This window comes from Aulonocara sp. 'chitande type north' Nkhata Bay, linkage group LG11 (genome assembly GCF_057382095.1).
Source record: "Aulonocara sp. 'chitande type north' Nkhata Bay isolate Kocher_YH1m ecotype deep benthic linkage group LG11, A_spYH_male_GT1.1, whole genome shotgun sequence".
In the NCBI taxonomy this organism is placed as follows: Eukaryota; Metazoa; Chordata; class Actinopteri; order Cichliformes; family Cichlidae; genus Aulonocara; species Aulonocara sp. 'chitande type north' Nkhata Bay.
Window position 1 is genome coordinate 25985795 of NC_141354.1, and position 22923 is coordinate 26008717.

General features: G+C 39.2%; 1 protein-coding gene and 2 non-coding genes across 3 annotated transcripts; all 3 read right to left on the reverse strand.

Moving 5' to 3' along the window:
* Positions 1–241: 241 nt before the first annotated feature.
* On the reverse strand, positions 242–22875 carry ncapd2 (non-SMC condensin I complex, subunit D2). Its single transcript, XM_086311454.1, has 32 exons — positions 22729–22875; positions 22201–22320; positions 21578–21653; positions 21442–21500; positions 21142–21317; positions 20536–20681; positions 19904–20031; positions 19605–19728; positions 19316–19463; positions 17336–17533; positions 17126–17260; positions 16956–17043; positions 15744–15951; positions 15485–15603; positions 14594–14794; positions 14299–14473; positions 13669–13753; positions 13363–13499; positions 11060–11192; positions 10793–10868; positions 10480–10695; positions 10181–10341; positions 8344–8455; positions 8090–8213; positions 7685–7840; positions 4586–4763; positions 4412–4506; positions 3715–3795; positions 2964–3147; positions 2221–2389; positions 2009–2125; positions 242–618 (listed from the first exon to the last, which is right to left on the reverse strand). The coding sequence occupies exons 2-32, from the start codon at positions 22316–22318 to the stop codon at positions 536–538; spliced, it is 4206 nt and encodes a 1401-aa protein (XP_086167580.1). The 5' UTR covers positions 22319–22320; positions 22729–22875; the 3' UTR covers positions 242–535.
* Positions 16582–16867, reverse strand: LOC147319116 (small nucleolar RNA U85). The gene has a single exon (XR_015131631.1). It is a non-coding gene; the product is annotated as a small nucleolar RNA U85 (small nucleolar RNA).
* On the reverse strand, positions 17628–17962 carry LOC147319117 (small nucleolar RNA U85). The gene has a single exon (XR_015131632.1). It is a non-coding gene; the product is annotated as a small nucleolar RNA U85 (small nucleolar RNA).
* Positions 22876–22923: the final 48 nt, after the last annotated feature.

Below are 22923 nucleotides of genomic sequence, written 5' to 3' on the forward strand. Positions count from 1 at the left end.
TTGTAACTAAAAAACAAAACACGCTTACTGGCGAGGAATGTGGTCATCAGAGAAAGACTGAAACCTGAAATTGTTGAAAACAACATATGAAAGGAAAAGAGAGCTGAGGAAGGTGAAGTAGGGAACCATGTGGGGTAGTAATACTGTCTGGGCAAGCTGTGGCAGCCCATTAAACACCGCTGTCCAAACATGATACAAGCAGACATTCAAAGCTGTTTGTAATGATGCCATAAATTTACTCGACATAACCCAGCGGACTCGCAAGCCTTCACACATTTGAGCAGAGGAATAAAACTGAGACAGGGAGGTTTCTTTCTCTCTTTTTTAATGAAAAACAGAACCAGGTTTATTAAAAGCCTACTTGATTTTGTGTCTTTACACATTATCATGCCTAGTTTAGATTGGTGCCAAGTACCAATATTAAAAGAATAAAAATAAAATAAAAACCAACAAGTATAAAATATCATTACAGATAAAAGTATTTCCAAAGATACACAGAAATAAGATTTAAAAAACAAAACGAGAACAATCAGAGTTAGTTTCTGAGGCGAGCTCGTCGGGACGTGCGTGCGATGGGCGTTGTCACTTTAGGGGTCTCGCTCTCTGCCATCACAGCATCTGATGGAGGTGGAAAAAAAGAAAAAAGGAAATTGAAACATAATGAAGTGGGACGAGTAATGACGATGTCTGGGAACAGCCATGCACTATAAGAACAGCTGAAAAACCCGCACAAGAAATATTCAGGAATAGATTCAAGTCTAATTATTTTAAAATATATTTTTGTAACTCAGAAGTGTTTCAGTAACTCAAGTCTAATCAAAGGCTTAAAAAATAATCTTACCTGAAACACTTTGTCTAATTAATCACGGAAAGCATAAGATAACTGGAGATGATAACAGTTCTCTGGAAATGGTGGTTAGTTTTTCATGTCGTGTAATTTTTAAAAAAAATTTAATCCTTCAAAGATATCCACAGATCTCGGATTAGTGCTGCAACAATGCACATCTCACTTTTTAGACCGAAGGAGGTCCAACGGTCTTAAATCGTCTCAGCTGCTGCTCCACAATCTCAGTCTAGTGGTCTAAGCACTCTGAACTCTGGTGTATTGATCCAAAGAATGTTATTGATTTGTAACACTTGATTTATAGCACTATGTCAACTCTACAGTGCAGCTTATCCCACTGCACATTGTAGCAACACACACCTCACCTAACCACAACACCTGCCATAGGTCTGACTGGTGCTTTTTTCTCTGTACATAACTTTATCAATCAGCTATTAAATCTTTGTTTATTAGCTTCTAATTCAACATGAAGCAGCTCGGAGCAGAGCAGACACACCAGAGGACAAACGCATAGATTCAATGCAGTACTATAAATCATGTTTTACAAGCTAATGAGACAAATTGAATACACTGCAGTGACAAACAGAGCATACTAAACACTTGACTAAAATCCAGCGAACTGGATGACAAAGTTTCTGCTTAAATAACAGACAACTGTTATTTGCTATTATCTGACATGTTACAATTCAATGGATTTAATAAGGAAAAAAAATGAATTGCCTTAAAAATATGTATTTAGATGACAAAATAAATCAGCAGATGTATATTAAAAGGGGGCTGAGTGTGCTCCAGATTCTGATTCTTGGAGAGGGAGAGTAGCTTTGCATGACGCAGGTCAAAACTATCCTTATTGGTCTTCTACCGAGCCCCTCACATCATCCTTTTAAATAAGGCGTTTTAGCTTATTTAATAGGATGCGTAAGTTAACTTTGTTATTTGCTGCTCCTTGCAAACATAAGGTGAGTATCCAACACACAAGATTGAAAAAAAAAAAAAAAAAAAAAAACAATTAAGAGGAGGGGAAAGCTCAACACGTCCCCTTTAAGGATAATAATTTTTGATTCCAAGCAACTGACCCGCTGCAAAAAGTAATTTCTTACAAAACCCATTAAAACTGTTTGCAAATTAAGTGTAATAGTGACTTAATGAAGTGGCTTCACTCACCCTCTTCATCCTCCTCCTCATCACTGCTGAAGGTGATTGCAGGCTTCTTAGACTTGCGAGATTTGCGAGGCGTGACAAAACTGTCATCACATCTTGAAACTGGAGGCTTTCCTTGACCTGCAATAAAAATAAACATAAAATTTATCGTGTAACTAAAATGAGAAACAGACTATTTCTGCAACAAGGTTCTTCAAAGCAGGCTGACTCCTGACCTTCCTTTGACTTCAGCCGGCCTCTGGTGGGCGCAGGTGTTCGCGTGACTGTCTTCTCAGCAGACACTCCTGCTTTCTGGTTTTCCTCATCCATCTCTGGGCTTTCCACATTCTCCAGCCCCCGTGTGTGAACTGCAGTCAGACGCTGTTCAAACTCATCTACCTGAGCCTGGAAAACAAAGTTAACATTAGCATGGGATGGAATGAACTGGCATTTTATCTTTCACTGACCACTTAAACGTTCAGCACACCAGAGTCTTCTCCAGACATTTACAGACAATAGAAGCTTTTGATAATAGACAAAGTATCCACCGTTCAACTTTAAGTCTCACGTCTGTGTGGATCACACAGATGGCTAATAAGCATTCCCGTCATAGCTCTGTGAAGTTGGTCCAAAGGGTGCATAGACAGGTGCAGTGGACTGGTAAAATGGTAAATGGACTGGTTCTTATATAGCGCTTTTCTACTCTGAGCACTCAAAGCGCTTTATACAACTAATTCATTCACCCAATCACACCTATTCACAGAAGCACTTTTTCTAAGCTGTTAGTGCCTATCTAACATTCACATCTGATGGATGCATCGGAGAGCAACATGGGGTTAGTATCTTGCCCAAGGATATTTGGCATGCAGACTGGGATCGAACCACCAACCCTCCGGTTAGTAGCTGGCCTGCTCTACCACCTGAGCTACACATGACTGCGTGGTCACTGCAGAACTGACTTAAACAGGGAATAATATACCTTAAACTGTGGTTTAGCCCCACGACGGAGCTTGGCGGTGATGGAGAGCAGAGGCTGGTAGACGCCCGGTTCAGTCAGCTTGTCACTGTAACACTCCCAGCATTCCTGCAGCCTCTTGAAACCGCGCTCACACATGGAGAGCAGAGACAGAGACACGGCCAAGTCACACCACTGACGCTCTGTCCTGATGAGAGAAAGAAAATCTGAAGATGAGAAATTGTGGGGGAAACCTGACTTAAGAAAACAAAGTGCACAGAAATTCTAAAACTCAATAAAATAAAATAAAAAAAGCTCATTCCTCATGAACATTGCATTGCCCTGACATTTAGACCAAATCTCATTTTCCCAGAACCTTCTTATATCCAAATTCATTTTGCCAACGTATAATATAAAATGCCCTTCATTTGAGCTTTGATAATGGACGGAGTATGAGTCAGAAGCTCAAGCATGGCCAGGCCAATTGTTCTGTCTACAGTCCCCAACTATACAGGAAGACAGTTTCCATGACAAAATCTGTGAATAAGAAGATGTCGGTGTAGGTGACAGGTGAAGTGAACTGTGAATTTGCATTAATTGTCAAACGCTCTCAGTGAAAACGCCCACTAATTACCCACACATCCACCCCCGCTTCACACACGATTAAATAAAGCAGGACAAACGAGAAAGTATAAAGGAAATGGTAAAGAAAAAACAAAACAAAGGATCCAGGTTAGAAGTGAGGATGGGAAATAAATGGAGGAAGAGAACTCACTTTGCAGTTCTAAAGCGCTGACACAGTTTCTCTACTAGAGACTCGGTCTGCCTTTCTTTAGTGATGTAGGAGAACAGCTGTCTGCAAACAAACACACACAATATAACATTTATTAAAAAAAGAAAGAACATTCAGTTGTTGAATTTCTCCTAAAAAAAATTCTTAAAGTCAAGTGAGAGTGGTGTATACTGTATATTTATACTGTAGGTCCCACTGAAGTTTTATTTTTAATATTGTAAAAGTGTTTGACTTTGCTAAACTACCTCTTCTTCCAAAAGGTATATAGGTATTACATCTTGTTCTGACTTTTCAGATATATCAGAAAACTAAATATTTTGCTTAAAAACTAGCTAAATAAATTAATATTGTTTGCACAACTTGTGTTTTTGTTTCTTATCCAGTCATTAAAAATATAAAAAAAAACAACAAAAAAAAACAACCTAATTAATTACATTAGAACATTTGCAGAATATTTGTCATAGATGGAACCAGACTAAGGAACAGTGTAGTAAGTATTCTTGTGTGTAAGATAATGGGGTCTTAATGACAGTAGTCATTTCAGTTGCCAAAATAGCTTGATTGCTTGGGGGTTAAACAAGGCGTCATTTGCATCATTTGCCCCAAGTCTGTGGTCTGCTTCACAGTTGATGCAGTAAGAAAACGAAAACACGACATGGTACACAGCTGTGCATCTCACTTCATAATAGTGTTGAAGTCCTCTGAGCTCATGCCTCTCTCTGGGTCGGACAGGCGGCTGATGATGTCTGGGAGCAGGTTGTATATCGCATTGTCCTGATGGGTAACACAAAGAAAATGGTTAAAAACACTCCCCGTCACTCAGATTCCATCAAGCCTTCTGGATGTGGTCTACCTTTGTAGCAAGCTCATTGAAAAAGTTCAGGGCCAGGCTGTTAATGTGCGAGTCAGGGTCAATTAGCAATACAGCCACTTCGCTGACTTGACCTTTGACCTTGAGGACATCCTTAAGCACCAGCTGAGTGAGAACAGTCACAGCTGTCTGCCTTACTGAAGGAACCTCATCACTCAGCCTGAAAGATAAAGGAAAAAAATAATGATAATTATACATAGTATTTCCTTCGTTACGCATCATCTGATCTTCTAATGATCGTCGATTTTCCATTAATGGGAGAAATGTGTATTTTCAAAGCCCAATTCAATGATATCTTTTAAATTTCATTTTCTGATGTGGATATTTACTGTAAATTATTTCCTACAGCCCACTCTTTGGTAATCCCCTTTTGAAAAAAGTTGCACTCTACAAACCATGATAGCTTATTTTCAAAGCTGCATTTTGCCATAGTTGTCCTCTTAAACACAAACAACATGCTGGCGTACACACAAACAAAAATCATTCTGATATTTAGCAGGTAAGGAAACCAAGATACCTTTCCATCATAATTAAATATGCCACCTTTGATCGCTAGCAGTTAACACAATACAGTTAGCGCTGAGGGAACTCTCAGGTTTCAACACTGGCAATAGGTTAAGAAACAGAAAAATCAGTCAAACTGTTCTGGGATAATGTTCTTTTAATTATAGAGGACACAACAGGTTGTGACATCCCTAAGGACCCCAGAGTGGTGTTTCTGGGTCTCGTACCTTGTGGCAGGATTAGAAGCACAGTTACCTACTGCTTCAAATTTTGACTATTGCATGTAAAACAAAAGAAACTAAGGACTAAAGCATGGACGATAGAAAACTATACAACTTAAAACACTGGTCAAAGGGTAAGACTATAGCAAGTGCTCCCGTTGATACTAACTATGTCAGATTATTGTGCTGTAACCATTTTACTTTCTGACCAGGTTTTAGACACTCTAGTACAGGGGTGTCAAACTCAAATACACAGTGGGCCAAAATTCAAAACTGGAACAAAGTCGCTGGCTAACATTAATATTTATTGAAATATATTTATTCCTCCAGATATAAGAATGAATCTTTTCTTATGGACTAAAACACGTTTTGCTGAAAAACTGAATATGGAACAAGCAAAGCTTAATACTAAACAATATATATATTAGCTGTATAATACCAGTAGGCCAGCTCTAATAGTAATTTGGCATGGCTTCACGGGCCAAATGTAATTAGGCTGTGGGCCAAATTTGGCCCACGGGCCAGAGTTTGACACCTATGCTCTAGTAGATGATAGAGTGCCTAAAAAAAAAATCTGGCATGTTTAAATTTACTACATTTATTCCAGGATTTTAGGTCTAATGACTTCCGAAGTATAGGAATAGACACATGAATTGTTCAGAGTTGAAAAACACTACACCTGAATTAATTTTACCACCACCGCTAATGTCAATAGGACACAATATCATTTTCAGCATGATGATGGACAATTTGTTCAGCATAAACTGTCTAACATCTGGGGAGAATGAATGTGTGTACAAAATGACAAATTTCAAAAAGTTGGCATTGAGATACTGTACTGGTTAACTGAAGAATCTGTTGGAGGTGCTAGAGGAGAAAAAGGCTGGATTCATCTTCTGACAATGTGAATGAAAAAGTAATGGCAAGTCACTGAGTAACTGTGTGTAGCCACATTGCTTGTTTTGCAGAAACAGACAGAGGCGAAAATGTATGGCCACCTTTGAATTTGTCATCTCTCCTGTCATACCAACTTATAATTAGCCATAACTTTACTGAAACCAAACAACATTGGTTTCAGTAAAGTTTAATATAATGGGACTGGACAGGCTGTGGCATGGCAATCTGATACCACTCTGAAACCAATTTAGATTTACTCTCACCCAAAACCACAGCGCAAAAGAAACTCATTAGCCATTTCTCATTTATGGCAGAGAGCAGCACTCCTGGCAGACGATCAGAAACATGTGCATGGTACTTCCACATGCCAATGCAGAGGCTTACAACAGCAATGAACAGGGTAATTAATTCTTAATGTGCTTATCAGGAGGCGCCAGCAGGGCAGCAGCCTCGAGAACAGTGGAGGTGTTGGTGTGAGGCAGACAATTAGGGAATACTATGAAATGCTTATCAGGTACAAAACACTAGGAGGGCAATGACGCATTATAAAAAGAACAGAATGTTTTACATGTCCAAACCACCTAAATGTGAGCATTATCAGGCATTACAATTAAAACCCCACTTCATCAAACAGAGGAACTTCAGCTTCTAAGTTGGCTACAGAAAAAAACAACAGTGCAACTTTGTGCAGGAGAAATAGACTGCCAATGCTTTTTTAAAATGAAAGCATACCTACAAGTTGAAGAACATTTGACTTTTCTCAAAATTATTCCCTTCTGCTCACACAGCCACTCTGTATAATTACAACACACTACTCACTGGCTCCAGCCACAAACCATGACATACTAGTAATTAAGCTGTTCCTTGTCTAAAGGGGCCGTTGTCAGAGGTGGTCCGAGGTTCCATCCCAGTTCACGAGTGGGGGTGGGTTTTATATAAGCCACGAGGCAATTTTTGGTTCCTATGGCAACCGTAAGGGTCAGAATACAAGGCACACATGAGAGTTTGCTAACATAGATCATCTGAAAGTTTGTTCCCCCCGACCATTAAAAAGTCGTGATGGAAAGAGTAAACTTTTCCCATCATGTGGCTCAGTGGAGCATTGTGACAGTGGCAACACTTCAGTGGCTGAGAGTCGCCGCACACCGAGATGTCGTGTTGGTGGGATCTGGATGAAGATGGCTCGAGACTACAAGCAAAGGAAATAAGGGGTGGAGGGGGGTGTTGTATGCCATGAAATGATGAAACGTCATTTACAGTACTCCCACTCAGCTGAGCCATCAAGCGTAGGCTGCCACTTATAATCTTGGGTGGGAAACAAATCTACGGATATTATGATAATGTAGTCCTAACTGGAAGAGAGTTTATTAGTATGGGGGGAGCGATAAGAATGAGCTGCTACTGTGACAAATTTGTTTCACATTACTGGGATGATCAAGCTGAACATGTAATTACATACCTGGCATAGAGATTTTGTGTCCAGGGCTCCAAAATATTTGGGAAACGGACAGTGAGGTCCCCCAGGGCTATTATGGCATTAGCCCTAACCACAGGGAGAGTAGAGCGCTCCAGAACAGTAAACATGAGACGGATGTTTTCTTCACACACTGATGGGCTTTTTAAGAAATACAGGAAAAAAAGAAGAAAGAAATGCATTTAAAGTCTCAATGTTTAAGTTAGCAATAAAGTTGCTAACTGCTTGGGCCACTAAGAAGTAATAAATCTTTCTTTAAATCTTTAAAAAAAAAAAAATCCCCCTCAACACAGAATTACAGCATTTCTTCAACCGTCAGCATAAAAACCTAATTAATCACCAAACAGTATTACCACTACATAAATGTAGTGAAAAGTGAAATGTGTTTACCTAATCATCATGTACTGAGAGAGTGCCAGACAGGCAGCAGTGGTGAGCTGCGGGTGGGAATAACGTCCTGGGGAGCCGCAGACTCTCACCAGCAGGGGAAGGAATGCACTCAGCAGGTTCTCCTCTAGAGAGCAGAGGGGAGGGAGGTGGGGTATTTGTGTGGTATTTATAAAAAGACTGTAGTATGAATTGAGGGGTTAATGTTGTTTAGTGTGACTGCAGACAAACAAAAGAAAAAAGGTTGGGTTCTTTACCAGCCAGTAATTCTGTCTCACAGATGTTTCTGATGAGTTCAGCCTCGGTATCTTCAGCAGAGGCACCAATCAACCCAAGCTCCTCCTCCATAGTGCTCTCATTGGCTGTTTGCTGTTAGGAAATCATTACATTTTAAAATAGATTACGGTTTATGCAGAATAATATAAAATGCAGCCACTACAGAGGGGTGTCCTACAGAGGAAGTCCACCAGACTTTCTTTGCCTTAGCTAGCTTGACAAACTCATGGACATCATGACTGTGGTTTTCAACTTGCTGAACCAAATTTTCCTGCTTCATGTTCTGTGCATGATCATATAAAATGGGGTGTTTCACACCTCATATGATTCTCACAAAAATGATCTCTACCCACATTATTAGATGATTATGATAAAAATGATAGTAAAAAAAAATCTATAAACATAAAAATAACAGTAAAATGCAACACTGTTGCGAAAAAGACTAGATTAATGCAGCTAAAAAAAAGAAGAAGAAAAAATCCCAACAATTTAACAACAGGTTATACCACAGAACGCTAAAATCATCATTTTAACTTGAGCTAATTATTTTAATGCTGAGCACACTCAGCATAAATTACCATGTTGATCTAACCAGGTTAAAAAAAAAAAGTCACTAAAATTTCTGACTAGAAGCTGAACAGAACTCTGTCACCTATTACTCGTTTCGTTGTACACCCCTCTAGAGACAAAATAAGGTCACGTTAGCATGTTGCAAATACATGTCTGATAATCTGGTTATGATCTGGTAATGAATAAGATATGCCAGTATCTCACACTATTACAGAAGTGTTTTTTGACTCCTAAATGTGGCACCTAAGAATGTATATTTGCGATGTGTGTTAGTAAGCACAGAGACAGAAGTACAGCCATGAGCACCCTGCATAGCCTAGACTATCATGAATTCCTGTCAAGGTTTAAAACAGGTGACAGTAACATTTTGGGTTTGACTCAATTGTGCCTTGTGTCTCTCTGCCATATTTTCCCTCCATGGCTATCTAAAAAGACACAAATAAAAACTAAAAACAACAGAAAAGAAAAAAAAAAAAACATTGGAAACTTCTAATGCTAATTGAGGAAGCATTTATCTTCCTGTTCCCTGATGGGCTGAACAATTATGAACCATCACTCATCTGATTCCATCGGTAAAAGAAATCTCATCAAGCCATCCTGCTGAGGCTTGGTCTGATTATCAAAAAGCTTTTTCCCCACACAGGGGGTTATGGATTCATGTGTAATTTTTATGTCACACGAAAGTACATATAAAAAATAAAAAAAAACCCTGACATTTAAACATGTCTGCTTTTGTCAAGCGAAACATTTGTGCACAGATGTCTGATTACACTTTACAGTAAAAGATGGCCACTAAACTTAATTGGTTGTTAGTAATTGTACTCATGACTTATATCTTGCTTATGTCATAAAATACTGAATATTCCCTCTCACACTGAATGGGCTGGCAACATAATATGTTATCTTTTCTTTCTCAGTAAACCCACCAATTAGCTCAAATAGCACAGTGACAACAGTAGTAATAAATGGCAGTTAGCATAAACCTATAGAAGTCCAATTCTGTAATAGTTGATATTCACATTATTTTTGGAACTGCCAAAATTAAATTCTTCACTGCCACACATGGCAGCAAAAATGCTTTTAAAAGTCTGATAAAGTTAGATCTTTGAATGTTTTATCTAATTTTGCCGAACGTCAAATGGATTTTATTATACTGTCTATATTATAGACAGTATAATAAAATTGTATGTATGTATGCTGTATGGATATTATAGACTCTATAACATCCATACAGCACATCATCATTACCTTGGCTTTTCCGGCTGGGCCTTTTTCCTTCTCCTCTCTCTCCTCTGTCTCTCCTCTCCTCCTCCGCAGCTCAGCACTCACGCTGCGCTCAAGGTGAGACACCTGCCAGAAAGCCACGCAGCCACACGCAGCCAACAGCTGGGCCAGACACACACAGTTCACTGCAGGAGGGAAAGACATGTTGTGTGAGTATAAAGCACCGTGTGTGTCACATAGTGTCCTTTCAGACATCAAAATCTACAAAGGCTTAGTCCTGCTTCAGAACACAAAAGTGCTCAAAGAGCAATGATGGGACTCACCTTGTTCACATTGCTCATTAGACTCTTGAGAGCCATCTTGCATTTGGCCAGCATCCTTGTTGACTTCGCCACCTTCTGCAATTTGATCTAGTAAGAGGCGGGCACTTCGCTGGAGCAGCCTGGAGCACAGCTGGTCAGGCGATTCAGCCAGGAAGTAGATGAGACGGACAGCCTGTTCCATGAAGCTCTGCCAGTAAGGGTCTTCCATCACCACACCTGAAGCAAACACAGACAGAGGCAGTCAGAGGAAGAAACCATGAGCAGGGAAAGAAAAGAATGAAAAACAGAAAAATTGTCATTTTTCTGAATTTACCTTCAGCAACGGCCTGTGTGAGACAGGTGAACAGCTGATGGTCCTGAGGCAGTCTGAATGGAGCACCCTTTGACTGCTATTGGAAACAGTGCAGTACAAGATGGTAATATTGTGCTGGACCCCCCAAACTGGGCATTTTATGAATTCAGTAATTTGTAAATATTAAATTAACAAAGTTGTATCTATAGATAGGTAGTAGTTTAATTTCCTGACTCATATAGCCATAATCAAGAAATCCTTTAAAAGGTATGCTTTATATAATCTTACCCTGACATGATCAGTGATGTTGCAGATGGTAATAACTGCATCTCTGGCCAGAAGGAAGTCTTCAGTCACTTTTTCACCCAGGGCCACTGAACAAAGAGTGTCCAGATTACTGAGCACCACCTCTCTCTCTGCCCTGGTACACACACACACACACACACACACACACACACACACACACAGAACTAAGTACAGATTTTATAGTTCTAACTGATCATGTGATTATACAAAGAGAAGTAAGAACATCTCTGCCCTACATTACCCTGAATGCTCCATGCTGGCCTTACCAGCGCTAGGCTACAGACCAGATAACACTTGTAGGAGGATGGGTGAGGAGAAGCACATAAGGTTTAATAGGTTATGAATGCTAGTGATGCTGGATGAAGAGAGGCAGCAGTGTGGGTGGACTGCAGATAGACTCTTTACTCTTCCTCTCTGTCACTGCTTTTTTTTTTTTTTTTTTTTAAATAAATAAATCTATCTATATACATATACACACACACACACACACATACATACATACATACACACACATACATACATACATACATACACACACATATACATACATATATACACACACATACATACATACATACATACACACACATACATACATACATACATACATACATATATACACACACATACACACATACATATATACACACACATACACACATACATATATACACACATACATATACACACACATACATATATACACACACATACATATATACACACACATACATACATACACACACATACATACATACATACATACACACACATACATACATACATACACACACACACATACATACATATATACACACACATACATACATACATATATACATACATATATACACACACATACACACACACACACACACACCACACATACATACATACATATACATATATATATAAAGCACTGGCAAGGGGCCCAGTTATATGGTCGTGACTTAGATTACAATGAAGAGGAGCCGAGGCAGGGCTTGTATTCTGACTAATGGGAGGATTTACTGAATGTCAAGTAGCTGATGCAGGACCAAAACGTAAAAGGATGTGATGTGCAGTCATTTGTGTGGTGAGGAAGAGCACAGACTTAACGCACTTTTAAACGGTTTAGTCAACTTAATTGTAATTGTAATTACAAATAAAATATTATTTTTTGCTTCCATGTGACTTAACATATATAGCTTATAGATAGTAAATATTATGTTTATTCCAGTACCTTTGTATCGTGTTTTGTAATTCAAACAGTTTTAATCAGAAACAGTCCTGTTCCCTTAACACGCAATGTATTTTTACACATTTATCGTCAGTACAAAATATAATGGGGACATAATGAGATTGTAGCTTAGCTGCTGTCAGCCACATGTGAAAATTTTTTTTATAAAGAGCTAGCTTAGCAGGAACACCATGACTCAGTACAAAATTTGCCACGCTCCTCCACAGAGAGCCAGCGGAATTCCAAATGCCCTTCCCTCATCTACATTAAACAAGTTATAAGCAGACAACCAACACACATTTTTATAGGTATACAAAACACATTTTGCCTCCTTCATGCCTTCTCTTTTATAACTCCTCTACAGAAGGTGATTTTCTTTTTTTCTTCTTTTTTTAAAAAAAAAAAACACAAGGTCCAGATGAACAGATTCAACATGAACTTTTTGGGATAAAACACCAGTATAGTTTAGTTAGGAGTGTGGCCTCTTTGACTGACAAGTGTTATGATAGAGAACGCTAGTGTTGAGCTGCCAGAACTAAAGCTTTGGCTTTGGCAGCTTTAGCAATCCACCCTGTCATCCAAATATGGTATGGAATGCTAGCTAAATGCCATCTACGATATTACAAGCTAGAAGATATTCAACATGTGAAAAAGGGGAAACAGCTAAATAAAAAGCAACACACAGTAAACAGTCTGGAGGAGCACAAGATGATTATCTTGAAGACAAAAATGAGGTAAAGTCTAATTAAGTAAGGCTTCCGAAGCTTCTTACAAGCTGTAAAGCACCATGGGTAATTATTGTACACCTCACAATAACCATTTTGGGTGACATCCCATGTACTCTGTTGCACAGAGTACTTTAAACAAAAAAAAAAAGGTCAGATTATAAGATAGACAGAATGAAAAAGTAAGTTAAAAAAAGGACTGATCACAATTCCACAGGTGATAACTACACTTTATAGGCTTAACAACAAAAACTATATATGTGGTATATATACATAACTGCTGGACTACAGGGACTCTAGTCACTTTGGGCTCATTTAGAGTAGAGCAGTGGAACTCTCACCTTGCAGCCATGCCCAGCAGTAAGACTGCAGCTCGCTTGTATAAGCTAGAAGTTTCTCGTTTACCAGTAAATCTCTCCCACAAGACCTGAACTACAGTGGACTGGAGACTGCTGCCACTGCTGAAGAACTCCTGTACCTATAGAGACATGATTGAATAGTTACAGTAAAAAAACAAAACAACAACTTGTATATACTCGTAAATACCTCAACATGGAGACACTAATGTTTCAGGATTAGAGGATGCGTTTTTACAGCCGAGCATCACACACAGAAATATCCATGAGAGTAATAACAGAGTCACTTACAATTTCCTCAAGACACTGGATTGTTCCCAGAGATGAATCCACCATCAGCTCAGAGAGACTATCAACAAGAGTCTGGGCTTTCGTCCTAAAAAAAAGGATTAGACAGATGCTTGTTTTTAAGGTTTTGCTTTAATCACAATATTGTATTTACCATTAATTTTGGCCCAGGCCTTAAAAAAAGTAATAAAATTTGATTTAAAAAAAATGGTCCAAACAATATAAGCCAGACAAGTCATTTTATTTATTTATATTTATTAAATGCTATACGAGTCGTGCTTTAGTCAGTGACATTAAACCAGCAATAGCCTAATGCTACTGTAATTGTTAATGAAAAGATTACAGAAAATGACATAATCAGAGGGACAACAGTACTTTGTTTTGATTAAAATAAATATGCAAACAGAAAAGTCCCACAACCATGAACTGGATAAAAAAGAAAAGAGAATTCAAGGAGGGAAGAAGAAGTCTTTCTAGAAGCAATACTTTCTATTCTTAACCATCTTAGAGAAGCGTCCAGCATTTATTTTGTGTTAGCTTAGTTATTTTTAACGTCATAATGCCAGTACACTTAGGACATGAAAGAATGGGTAACTTATTCATAACACATAATATGTGTGAGGTCTTACAAACCTGATGGTGTCTCCCTGGGGGTTCAGATACAGACGCCTGTAAGCGTGAATGACTGCATCTTTAATTGCAGCATCAGTTGACCAAACCAGAGGCAACATTTTCCTCACTCCACTGATAGAGTTAGCGACACTGAACTCGCACACCGTCACACAAAACTGCACAGCCTCCTGGACCACTAAAAGAAACAAAAAACAAACAAAAGAAAAAAACAGCTGAAGATTCTGTTAGATTAAAAAACTTTACAGAAATCTACAAGATTACATTGGTTTACTGTGTAATGGATACAGCCGTCTACCTGAAGTTGTTTTCCAGTACAGCATGGTGTTGATCACAGAGATTGCTCTCTCTACTTGTAAAGCGAAGGTTTCTGTATCTTTCAGGTACTGCACCAACATCTCTTGCTTCTTCAGCTCACCATCCTCACCCTCTTTCTCTGGTTCTTTCTGTGGCGTCGGTGGCAAATTCTGGTTGAGCTCGGAAGTGTCATCATCAGAGCCTGAGGAAAATGTCAAGTACACACTTAAGATCAAATGGGCGTTCAATCAACCAAGTTTAAAACGTTGTTTGACTGCAGCTCAACTGTTTATGAAACTGTATGAGATAAAAAAAAAAAAAAAAAAACGTTCCAAATTAAAACATAAAACCGAACTGCCTACCACTTTCCAAGTCCTTTTTAAAAATAATAATAATAATAATTTGGATGGGTTCAAGACGAGGCGTGTGAAGTCTGGGCACATATTGTATTGTCTGGCACAGGGCCACCAATAGCAAACCCTCTCACCTTTAATTACATAATAATAATAAAAAATGTAGGGTTTTTTTCCAGTTGCAGCAGATGGAGTTACAAGAATGCTGCAAATGAAGACATTTGGTGTCATGGCGTACATGCTAGGTTCTTTTTCATGTTCTTTACGCAGTTTCTGAGCCAATGATGTGTGAACAGGTGGGAGTATTTCCCAAAGTAATGTATGCTAGGAACCAGCGAAATATTGCATTGTAAAAAGAAAGCTGATGTTATTCACTTAAGTGGTTTTAATGTCATGGCTGAATGGTGCACATTACAAATGAGACAGCTGTAAAAACACCCCCCAGGGACAAAACAAAAACATGTTTATGTTCTCAATACAACTTCTATTAAATGTCACCAGGAAGAGCAATTTTCAGACACACTGAGTACAACTTTTACCTTTGAAAATCAGAGCCAGTGTGTCCATCATATTCTCAGGTGTGAGAGTGGACAGAGAAGTAAACATCTCAGATTCTGGGAAGCAGCTGTGAGCTCTTATACTGAGCTGCACAGCATCCCTGTAGAATGCAACACAAAAGAAAAGCCCCATTAAAAAAAATAAATAAAAAATGAAAATTGTAGGCTACTGACAGCAAGGGAGGAAAAAAATCCTCCAGTTAGTGACACTACACAGGCCTCCACTGGTGATTATCATCACCTGTACTTGTTGACACGGAGGTACTGAGCTATCTTCACCGCGGTTGCTCTGTCGTCTTCTGCCTCCTTTTCCTCCTCCACCTCCCCGCCTTCCTCGTCCTCCTGCTGCTCCTTCTCTTCTTCGCTTGTGGGCTCCAGTTCTTTCCTGACAGTGACGAGGAGCTCAGGCACCATAGCAGCCCACAGCTCAGATGCTTTAATCACTGCCACTGCCGGGAGGGAAAGAGAAAAAAATAAAATAAATTCAATGGTGATGACTCAGCTTAGACCTACAAAGAGAAAGAGAGAAAAAAAGAAAATGAAAAAAGTAAAAGTACAACAATGTGCCAACAGAGATTAAAAACAGAATAATTTAGCAGCAGGACAAAATGGTAAGATGATTGTTGTTTAGGCCAAGAATTTAGTAAGGAATGGTGGGCTCCAGAGTCCTCATATTTAAACTTGTCATTCTTCTAAAGCTAATAAAAAATTTAAATGTTCTGATTTCTGGCAATGTAGTAAACTAGTTAATATTTTTCCCCATTGTGAAAAACAGATTAAACAAACAAGAACAGATTTCTTCAAAAGTTTAAAACAAACAAACAACTTATCTAAAAATAAATATTATAGTTCATCATTTATGCTGTATTGCTATTCATCAAACCAATTACAAAACGTATTTCTGTTTTCAGCATGAATATGGTTACATCAGATGAAAGACATCTTTAAAAAAAAAAACATTTTGTTTAATAACTGGATCTCACACTTAACAGATGTTTAAATTCTGAAACAATGGTTTGTTTTCTGTTTGCTTGTGATGACATACATGGCATGCTGAATTTAAGCGAATTTCTGAACTTGGCCCTCAGATTACCAAAGAAACAGCTCATGGCTGACTGAACAGCAGTGAGAGCTGGGTGAACTTCTTGCCCCTTACACACAAACACACACTGTGAGCTTCATCCTCGTGGTTACTCCGCTATAACTTTAAGGGAATAATTCGAGTCGAGCCAAGTCACTGTAGGCAGGCCCTTACAGCAGAGCAGGAATCCTCCTCTGCACTGCCAAGATTACCTGCCAGTCAAGGCAAGAGGAACCCAGCTCTCATTCAGCAAGCTCATATTCGCCTTGGTCTCATCACAGGGCAAAATGTGAATTAGTCTTAAATAATAAAATAAAACATCAGGGGAGATTCATAGCAATACTTATGAATAATCACTCAGGTTTTGTTTACCAGGTGCTGTCCCCTCCAGTTTCTCTTTCAATTCTCTGAGTTTAGAAGTCTCCTTCTCCAGTGGTTTCTTCAGATCTGCGCTGCTCAGCTGAAAGACAAGATAAATATTCTATTATATCAGGAAACCTGAAGAACACCTGCTATTTAGAGTTTGACGCATAGTTATTTACCTTGCAGCTATAAGGATTGTGTGCTATGAAGGCAGCCAGCAGTTGGATGGAACTCTTAACCACATTTATAGATTTGTCCATCAGCCGTCCAACAGCAAGCTCCATCACCTCGCTATACCGACACAGGGGCAGCGCCTAAACACAGATGACTTATGTTACCAGGAGCAACAGCATTCTTTTACAAACACAATAGCTGATGAGCAAACCTACTTTGCTATTGACGATGCGTGTGTAGACCTGCAGTACACGTGTTCTGACATGAGAGTGCGAGTCATGCAGATGCTCCTGCAGTGTGTCAAAGAAACGGTCACGGTCAGCTCTACCGGACTCATCTAGCCCATCACCGCACAGGACCCTCACAAGGATCTCTCCCAGCACCTCACAGACAGCAACACGCATTGTGTGACTCTGGGAAAAAGAAATGAAAAAGGTTGGAAATTAAGAATTTCAGTGAAACAATCTGTTAAATCCTACAAAAACAGAAAAACCTCACTAAGAACTCTGCCCTCAGATTACCAAAGACAAAACTCATGGCTCACTGAACAGTAAAGAAAGCTGGGTGAACTTCTTGCCTTTTTTAACACACACACACACACACACACACTCAGCACACAAACACACACACAGACATAAGACACACGCTGTCAGCGACAACCCAGAAATTACTCCACTGTGACTGCAGAGGAATAATTTGGGTCGAGCCAAGTCACTGTAGGCAGGCCCTTACAGCAGAGCAGGAATCCTCCTCTGCACTGCCAAGATTACCTGCCAGTCAAGGCAAGAGAAACCCAGCTCTCATTCAGTAAGCTCGTATTCGCCTTGGTCTCATCACAGGGCAGAATACTCTGTTCTGCTTTTAACGATAATGTACTTTGATTGAAATAAAAAATGCCCTTGAATTTGCAGTTTTAGGACACAATCATTAGATAGCTTAGAAATAACTGAGAAACAGTATTTTGCTGAAAAGTTGGAAACAGTAAAAACAGACGTGAAGTATGCAATGGCAGATTTAGACTATATGATAAAGACATGATTATGACCAAATGTGAATGAAAAAGGGAGTCTTCAAGGGTCAAAATGGGTGTAACACATGCTCTGTGCTCTCACATAATGCACTATAATGGATGAAAACTGACATTACACCTGCGATGCCTTGTGGGTTTCTTTCAACTGCACAGCTGGGTACAAATCATGACAAAAACAAAGGACTGACATTGCCAATGTATCTAGGTATGAAGTGACAGAAGACAGCCAGTATCATGCAGAGGTCTATTTAGATTCTTTTCCTGTAAATCCCTAGCAAGCAACCTTCCAACAATATCTTGTACACTGTGAAAGACACGAAGCATGACTGAAAGAGAATTAATGTGCAGTCTGTCATGGCTCTCAGTCACAAAAAGGCAAGATTCATGACTTTGTAATTGCCGAATCTGACACAGTGACCATTGCAACAGAGAAAAATAGTGTAAATATCTGAGCCAATCATTACCTGTTACTCTGAGTAATGTAAGCACTATATAAAATTTTACTAGAGCTGTAAAGACCCTTCCTTGTCTTGTCTTAAAAAAATGTATTGTGCCCAGTGGTGTGTTACCCAGCCAAATACAAGAAACAGTGTCTCCTGGCTATAGCAGAGAATAATAAAGTGAATGCTGCTTGCTCATCCCACACTGTTATATTCCTTTTTAATCTTGTGTTTGCATTACTTCAAAAACCAATGACAACCCACTTCTAAGACAGGATCTTGACAACTGTAAAAGAATTGTAGATGTCAACGTCACTTTTATTTCTATAACACATTTAAAAGCAACAAACTTGACCAAAGTGTAATGGATCTTTTCCCAGTCTGTCCTAGACCAACAAAACTACATAAAACTCAACACAGGACATTAAAAAAAAAGCACTTAAGAAGCACAAGGAGCAGAGGTTTGTGATGATTTAAAACTGCCCACTCCTTGTGGGCTCACACAGGGACAGTTCCTTTAATGAGCAACCCTGTTGCTCACACATCAAGGCTGTCACTGTGATGAGTCATTAATATTAATTGGTGCTGTTTTACATGATCACATAGACCTCTAATTAGCAATTGTTTATACCCAATCAATATGGCAGGCAGCCTCTACTTATGTAAGGACAATAATTTTCTTATTCATGAGCTGCAATCAATTACTCACTGTTCGGTGCTCATACCTCTCCTTCCAGGTGTGTGATGAGAACACTGATGTTGGGAATCATCAATTCAGGCACCAAAGCACTGACTTCTGAGAGGAAGGAGGCAAAGGCTTTGACTCCCGACCCCTCTCTGGCCAACTCCTCACTTGACTTCTGACCAATCTCCCTGAGATAAAAAAAACAACAACAACAAAAAAACAAAAACAAACAAAGACAGGAATTTGTAACACAAAATAAGACTTCACAAACAGATTCACGAAATCAAGCTGCATACTGGATACTGTATACACACAAAAATTGTACAGACCGTATGACTTCTCCTATGATAGCTCTGACTCCGTACTCTGTGCTCCACACAGACACAGCCTGGGCAAACACTGATGACAACTGCTCAAAATGTTGAAGCATCTGGATCACTTTTACACCAGCACCTGTGACAGTTTAGAGGACAAATAAAAAAAAAACCTTACAAGTCAGCTATGTCTCCCGAAAAGCTGAACACCTTATAGTGGCCCCCACCACCACCATTTACAGACAATATTCTCAAAAGTGACAGGATTAATTTGTTTCCTCGGTAATAGGACTGCATTTGTCTGACCAACTCACCCAGGAGGTGATTATATTTCTTAATCAGCAACCCCAGGAGGTGGATTACACAGTCTCTGGTGGGTTTACTCTTGACATGGCTGATGGTTGGGTTCTCAAGGAGCTTGTAGCAGCAGCAGGTCACACAGCTAAGAAGAGATAAATGTGTGTTTTTTTATATATTAGATTATGGTAATACCTGGATGAAAAGTTACCAAAAATCCACAATGAGTAGTAGACAAGGTTTTGAATTCATCAGAAGCATCAGATACACACAGTGCATGTTAAAAGCTGAGGTAAGTGCTGCTAGGAGTGTTGTGAGTGTTAAACTACCACATAAATGTCTTCTGACAAACAATTTACTGAATATCCTTACTGAGAACCATAAAACAAGTGGAAAGTGAGGAAATGTGCATAACGAAACCATTACATTGGGCAATTTACCACAGTCCAAATTTCTTCTAACCTTATTAGATATTGTAGATTATTAATGAAGAGTCACACATCTTTGTCATAAGAGTTCCAATTAAGCTACAGAGTTCCGAATGCTCGGAAGTGATATGGATAAGTTGTAAATGACACCAACTAACTGAATTAAACCAGCAAAACGTGATACTGTATTCTCTGCCAGAGCTCTCCTGACAGCAGAGTACCTGATGAACTCTTCCTCCACCAAGGAGAGGCTCCACAGTGAACGGATGTCCAATTGGAAGAGCTGCACAAGTGCCTGTAGCACCTGCTCTCTTTCTGAGTCCCACTGCACAAGTCCTTCTCCACATGCTTTGCCTTTTTTACCACCCTGTACAACATAAAAAGAGCAGTTAAGCTTCATAGATGTTGGACTATAAAATCTTTAATATAGTATTGAGATCAAGTAAATCACAATACATGTCCTCAGATTACCAAAGAAAACAATTCACACCAGACAAACCAACTATACAGAGACTGATAGCCTCTTGCTAGCTGATCATTATGCACACAATGGCAAACATCCACACATTGTTTGACAGCTCCTGCTTATACTACCCAATTTCTCTTGAAGTGGCACAGCATAGAAAGTGTCAATTTCACTCTGGGTGGGCCCTTACAGCAGTGCAATAACACTCTACCACACAACCAAGAATAACCACATAACAACAGGCTAGAAACTCAATCTCTTAGTTTGACTGAATCATAAAGCTAGTTAAAGCTCATCAGTGGACATTTATGATAACAGGCATATGCAAAGAACCCTTTAGCTAAGTAAGCAATGAGCATACCTTCCCAGGTGCTGTGACAATATTCTGCCTATAGGAATCACTCTCCAGGTTCTCTGTGAGTTTGCAAAGCAGGAAGACGCTCATTTTAACTGCGTTAAGTTTTTCCTTGCGCTCTGCAGCTGACAGGGAGGTGGAGACAAGGATGCTCGGCAGTGAAACAGACAGCCCACTAACCACTGAAAGGCAAGGGTTATTTAATAAAAAAAAAAAAAAAAAAAATCAGGTTATGTGAGCACATCAACAAATCAAAGTTATCAATTTAAACATCAAGAAAATATTATTTCTTTAAAAAAAAGCAACCTTGTACTAGTAATTCCAGAGTATCTTCTTTAACAGCCAGATCTACCGCCTTACAGTGCCTAAAGAAACAAAGACAGTTGTTTTGTACAGTAATAGTCACAATAAATAAAAGTGGGCAATACATGAAAACACTTACTGCAGCACACTGTAGCCAGTGTCGAAGTGCTCTAGTATACACAAAGGCCCCTGACTCCTTAATGCTGCCTTGAATTCTGTGTGAAACAGAATTTAAAAAAAAAATTAACAAATAAACTAGCACAATCATCCCCAAGTATTCGAAGAGTGACAACATTTTGTCATTTTGGGTAAAAAAATCAAAACAAAAAATGCAAGTACATAGGTATTTTAATTAACCTTACTTGGGGGTGTGGTACATGAGCAGGAATCTTGGGAAAGATTTATATAATTGTTTCTGAGACTTAAGTAGTGGCTCGACCCATCACTGAAGTCGAGACTGTTTGTTTTAGGGGATGGTGATATACACATAAGAAGCTGGGTGCAATCCAGTACTATAATTATTTTTTAATTTTAGCTAATTTCCATCTGCAGACCCTCTGGCAGGTTGGTGTTACACACAAGTTAGTAAAAAGATTCTTAGCGCGGGACAATTCTTGGATGGTAATGACTTGTTGGAGGTGTTTGAAGAAAATGTGATGCCTTCTGTGCAGATGTTCTACATTTTGTTTAAAAAAATAACCCCCCAAAGAACAAAAAAACCCCAAAAACTATCAGTGACCTGCCTACATGTTGACAACTTACTGTTGAGACAGGACTGGAGCTGTTTTGCGGAGACCACATCCTGAACGACGTACTGGTTGATCCCCCCAGTCTTCACAAGGTCCCCCACGCACACAGGTACAAAGAAGTCCCACGACATCCCTGAATCATTAAGACAGCCTTTATTTGTATGTTTAACTAACTTAGCTCCTGTTGGGAAAGAATTTGATATTACTTGATATCTACTGTTTTACAAAGCGAGATAGTCGAATATTCGACTAAACACATTTAAAATTTAACTCGTTCTTGATCCTACCTAAGGAGCTAAAGTGCAGCATAACACTCTCTAAGACACTCCAGCCCATGTGAAGAATTACTTCTATTTACCAAAGACTAACATTTATTTTTGTGGGTTTAGCTAACCAAAGCAAAACAGCTACTGCTAACGCAGTTAGCGGGCTAATTAGCAGGGCTAGCTCAGTATCTTGTACGCAGTTACATTATTGAAAAACGGAAATGGCTTCAACAACAAACTACCAACTTCTTATAGTTTATAAACATAAAGCTCACCCGTAACAAATGTACTCCTGTTAGCCAAACTCTGGACCTCTGTAGAAACACGCGTAGCCTGTTAGTATTCACCGTCTCTAAACGGTCTAAATCCAGTAAGTTTTCAAATTTGTCCGAACATCGCGCCAAAGCGGCGACACTCTGACGTCACTTGCCCCCGCCCACGTTGACATGCTGCTGTTTGACCGAACATTG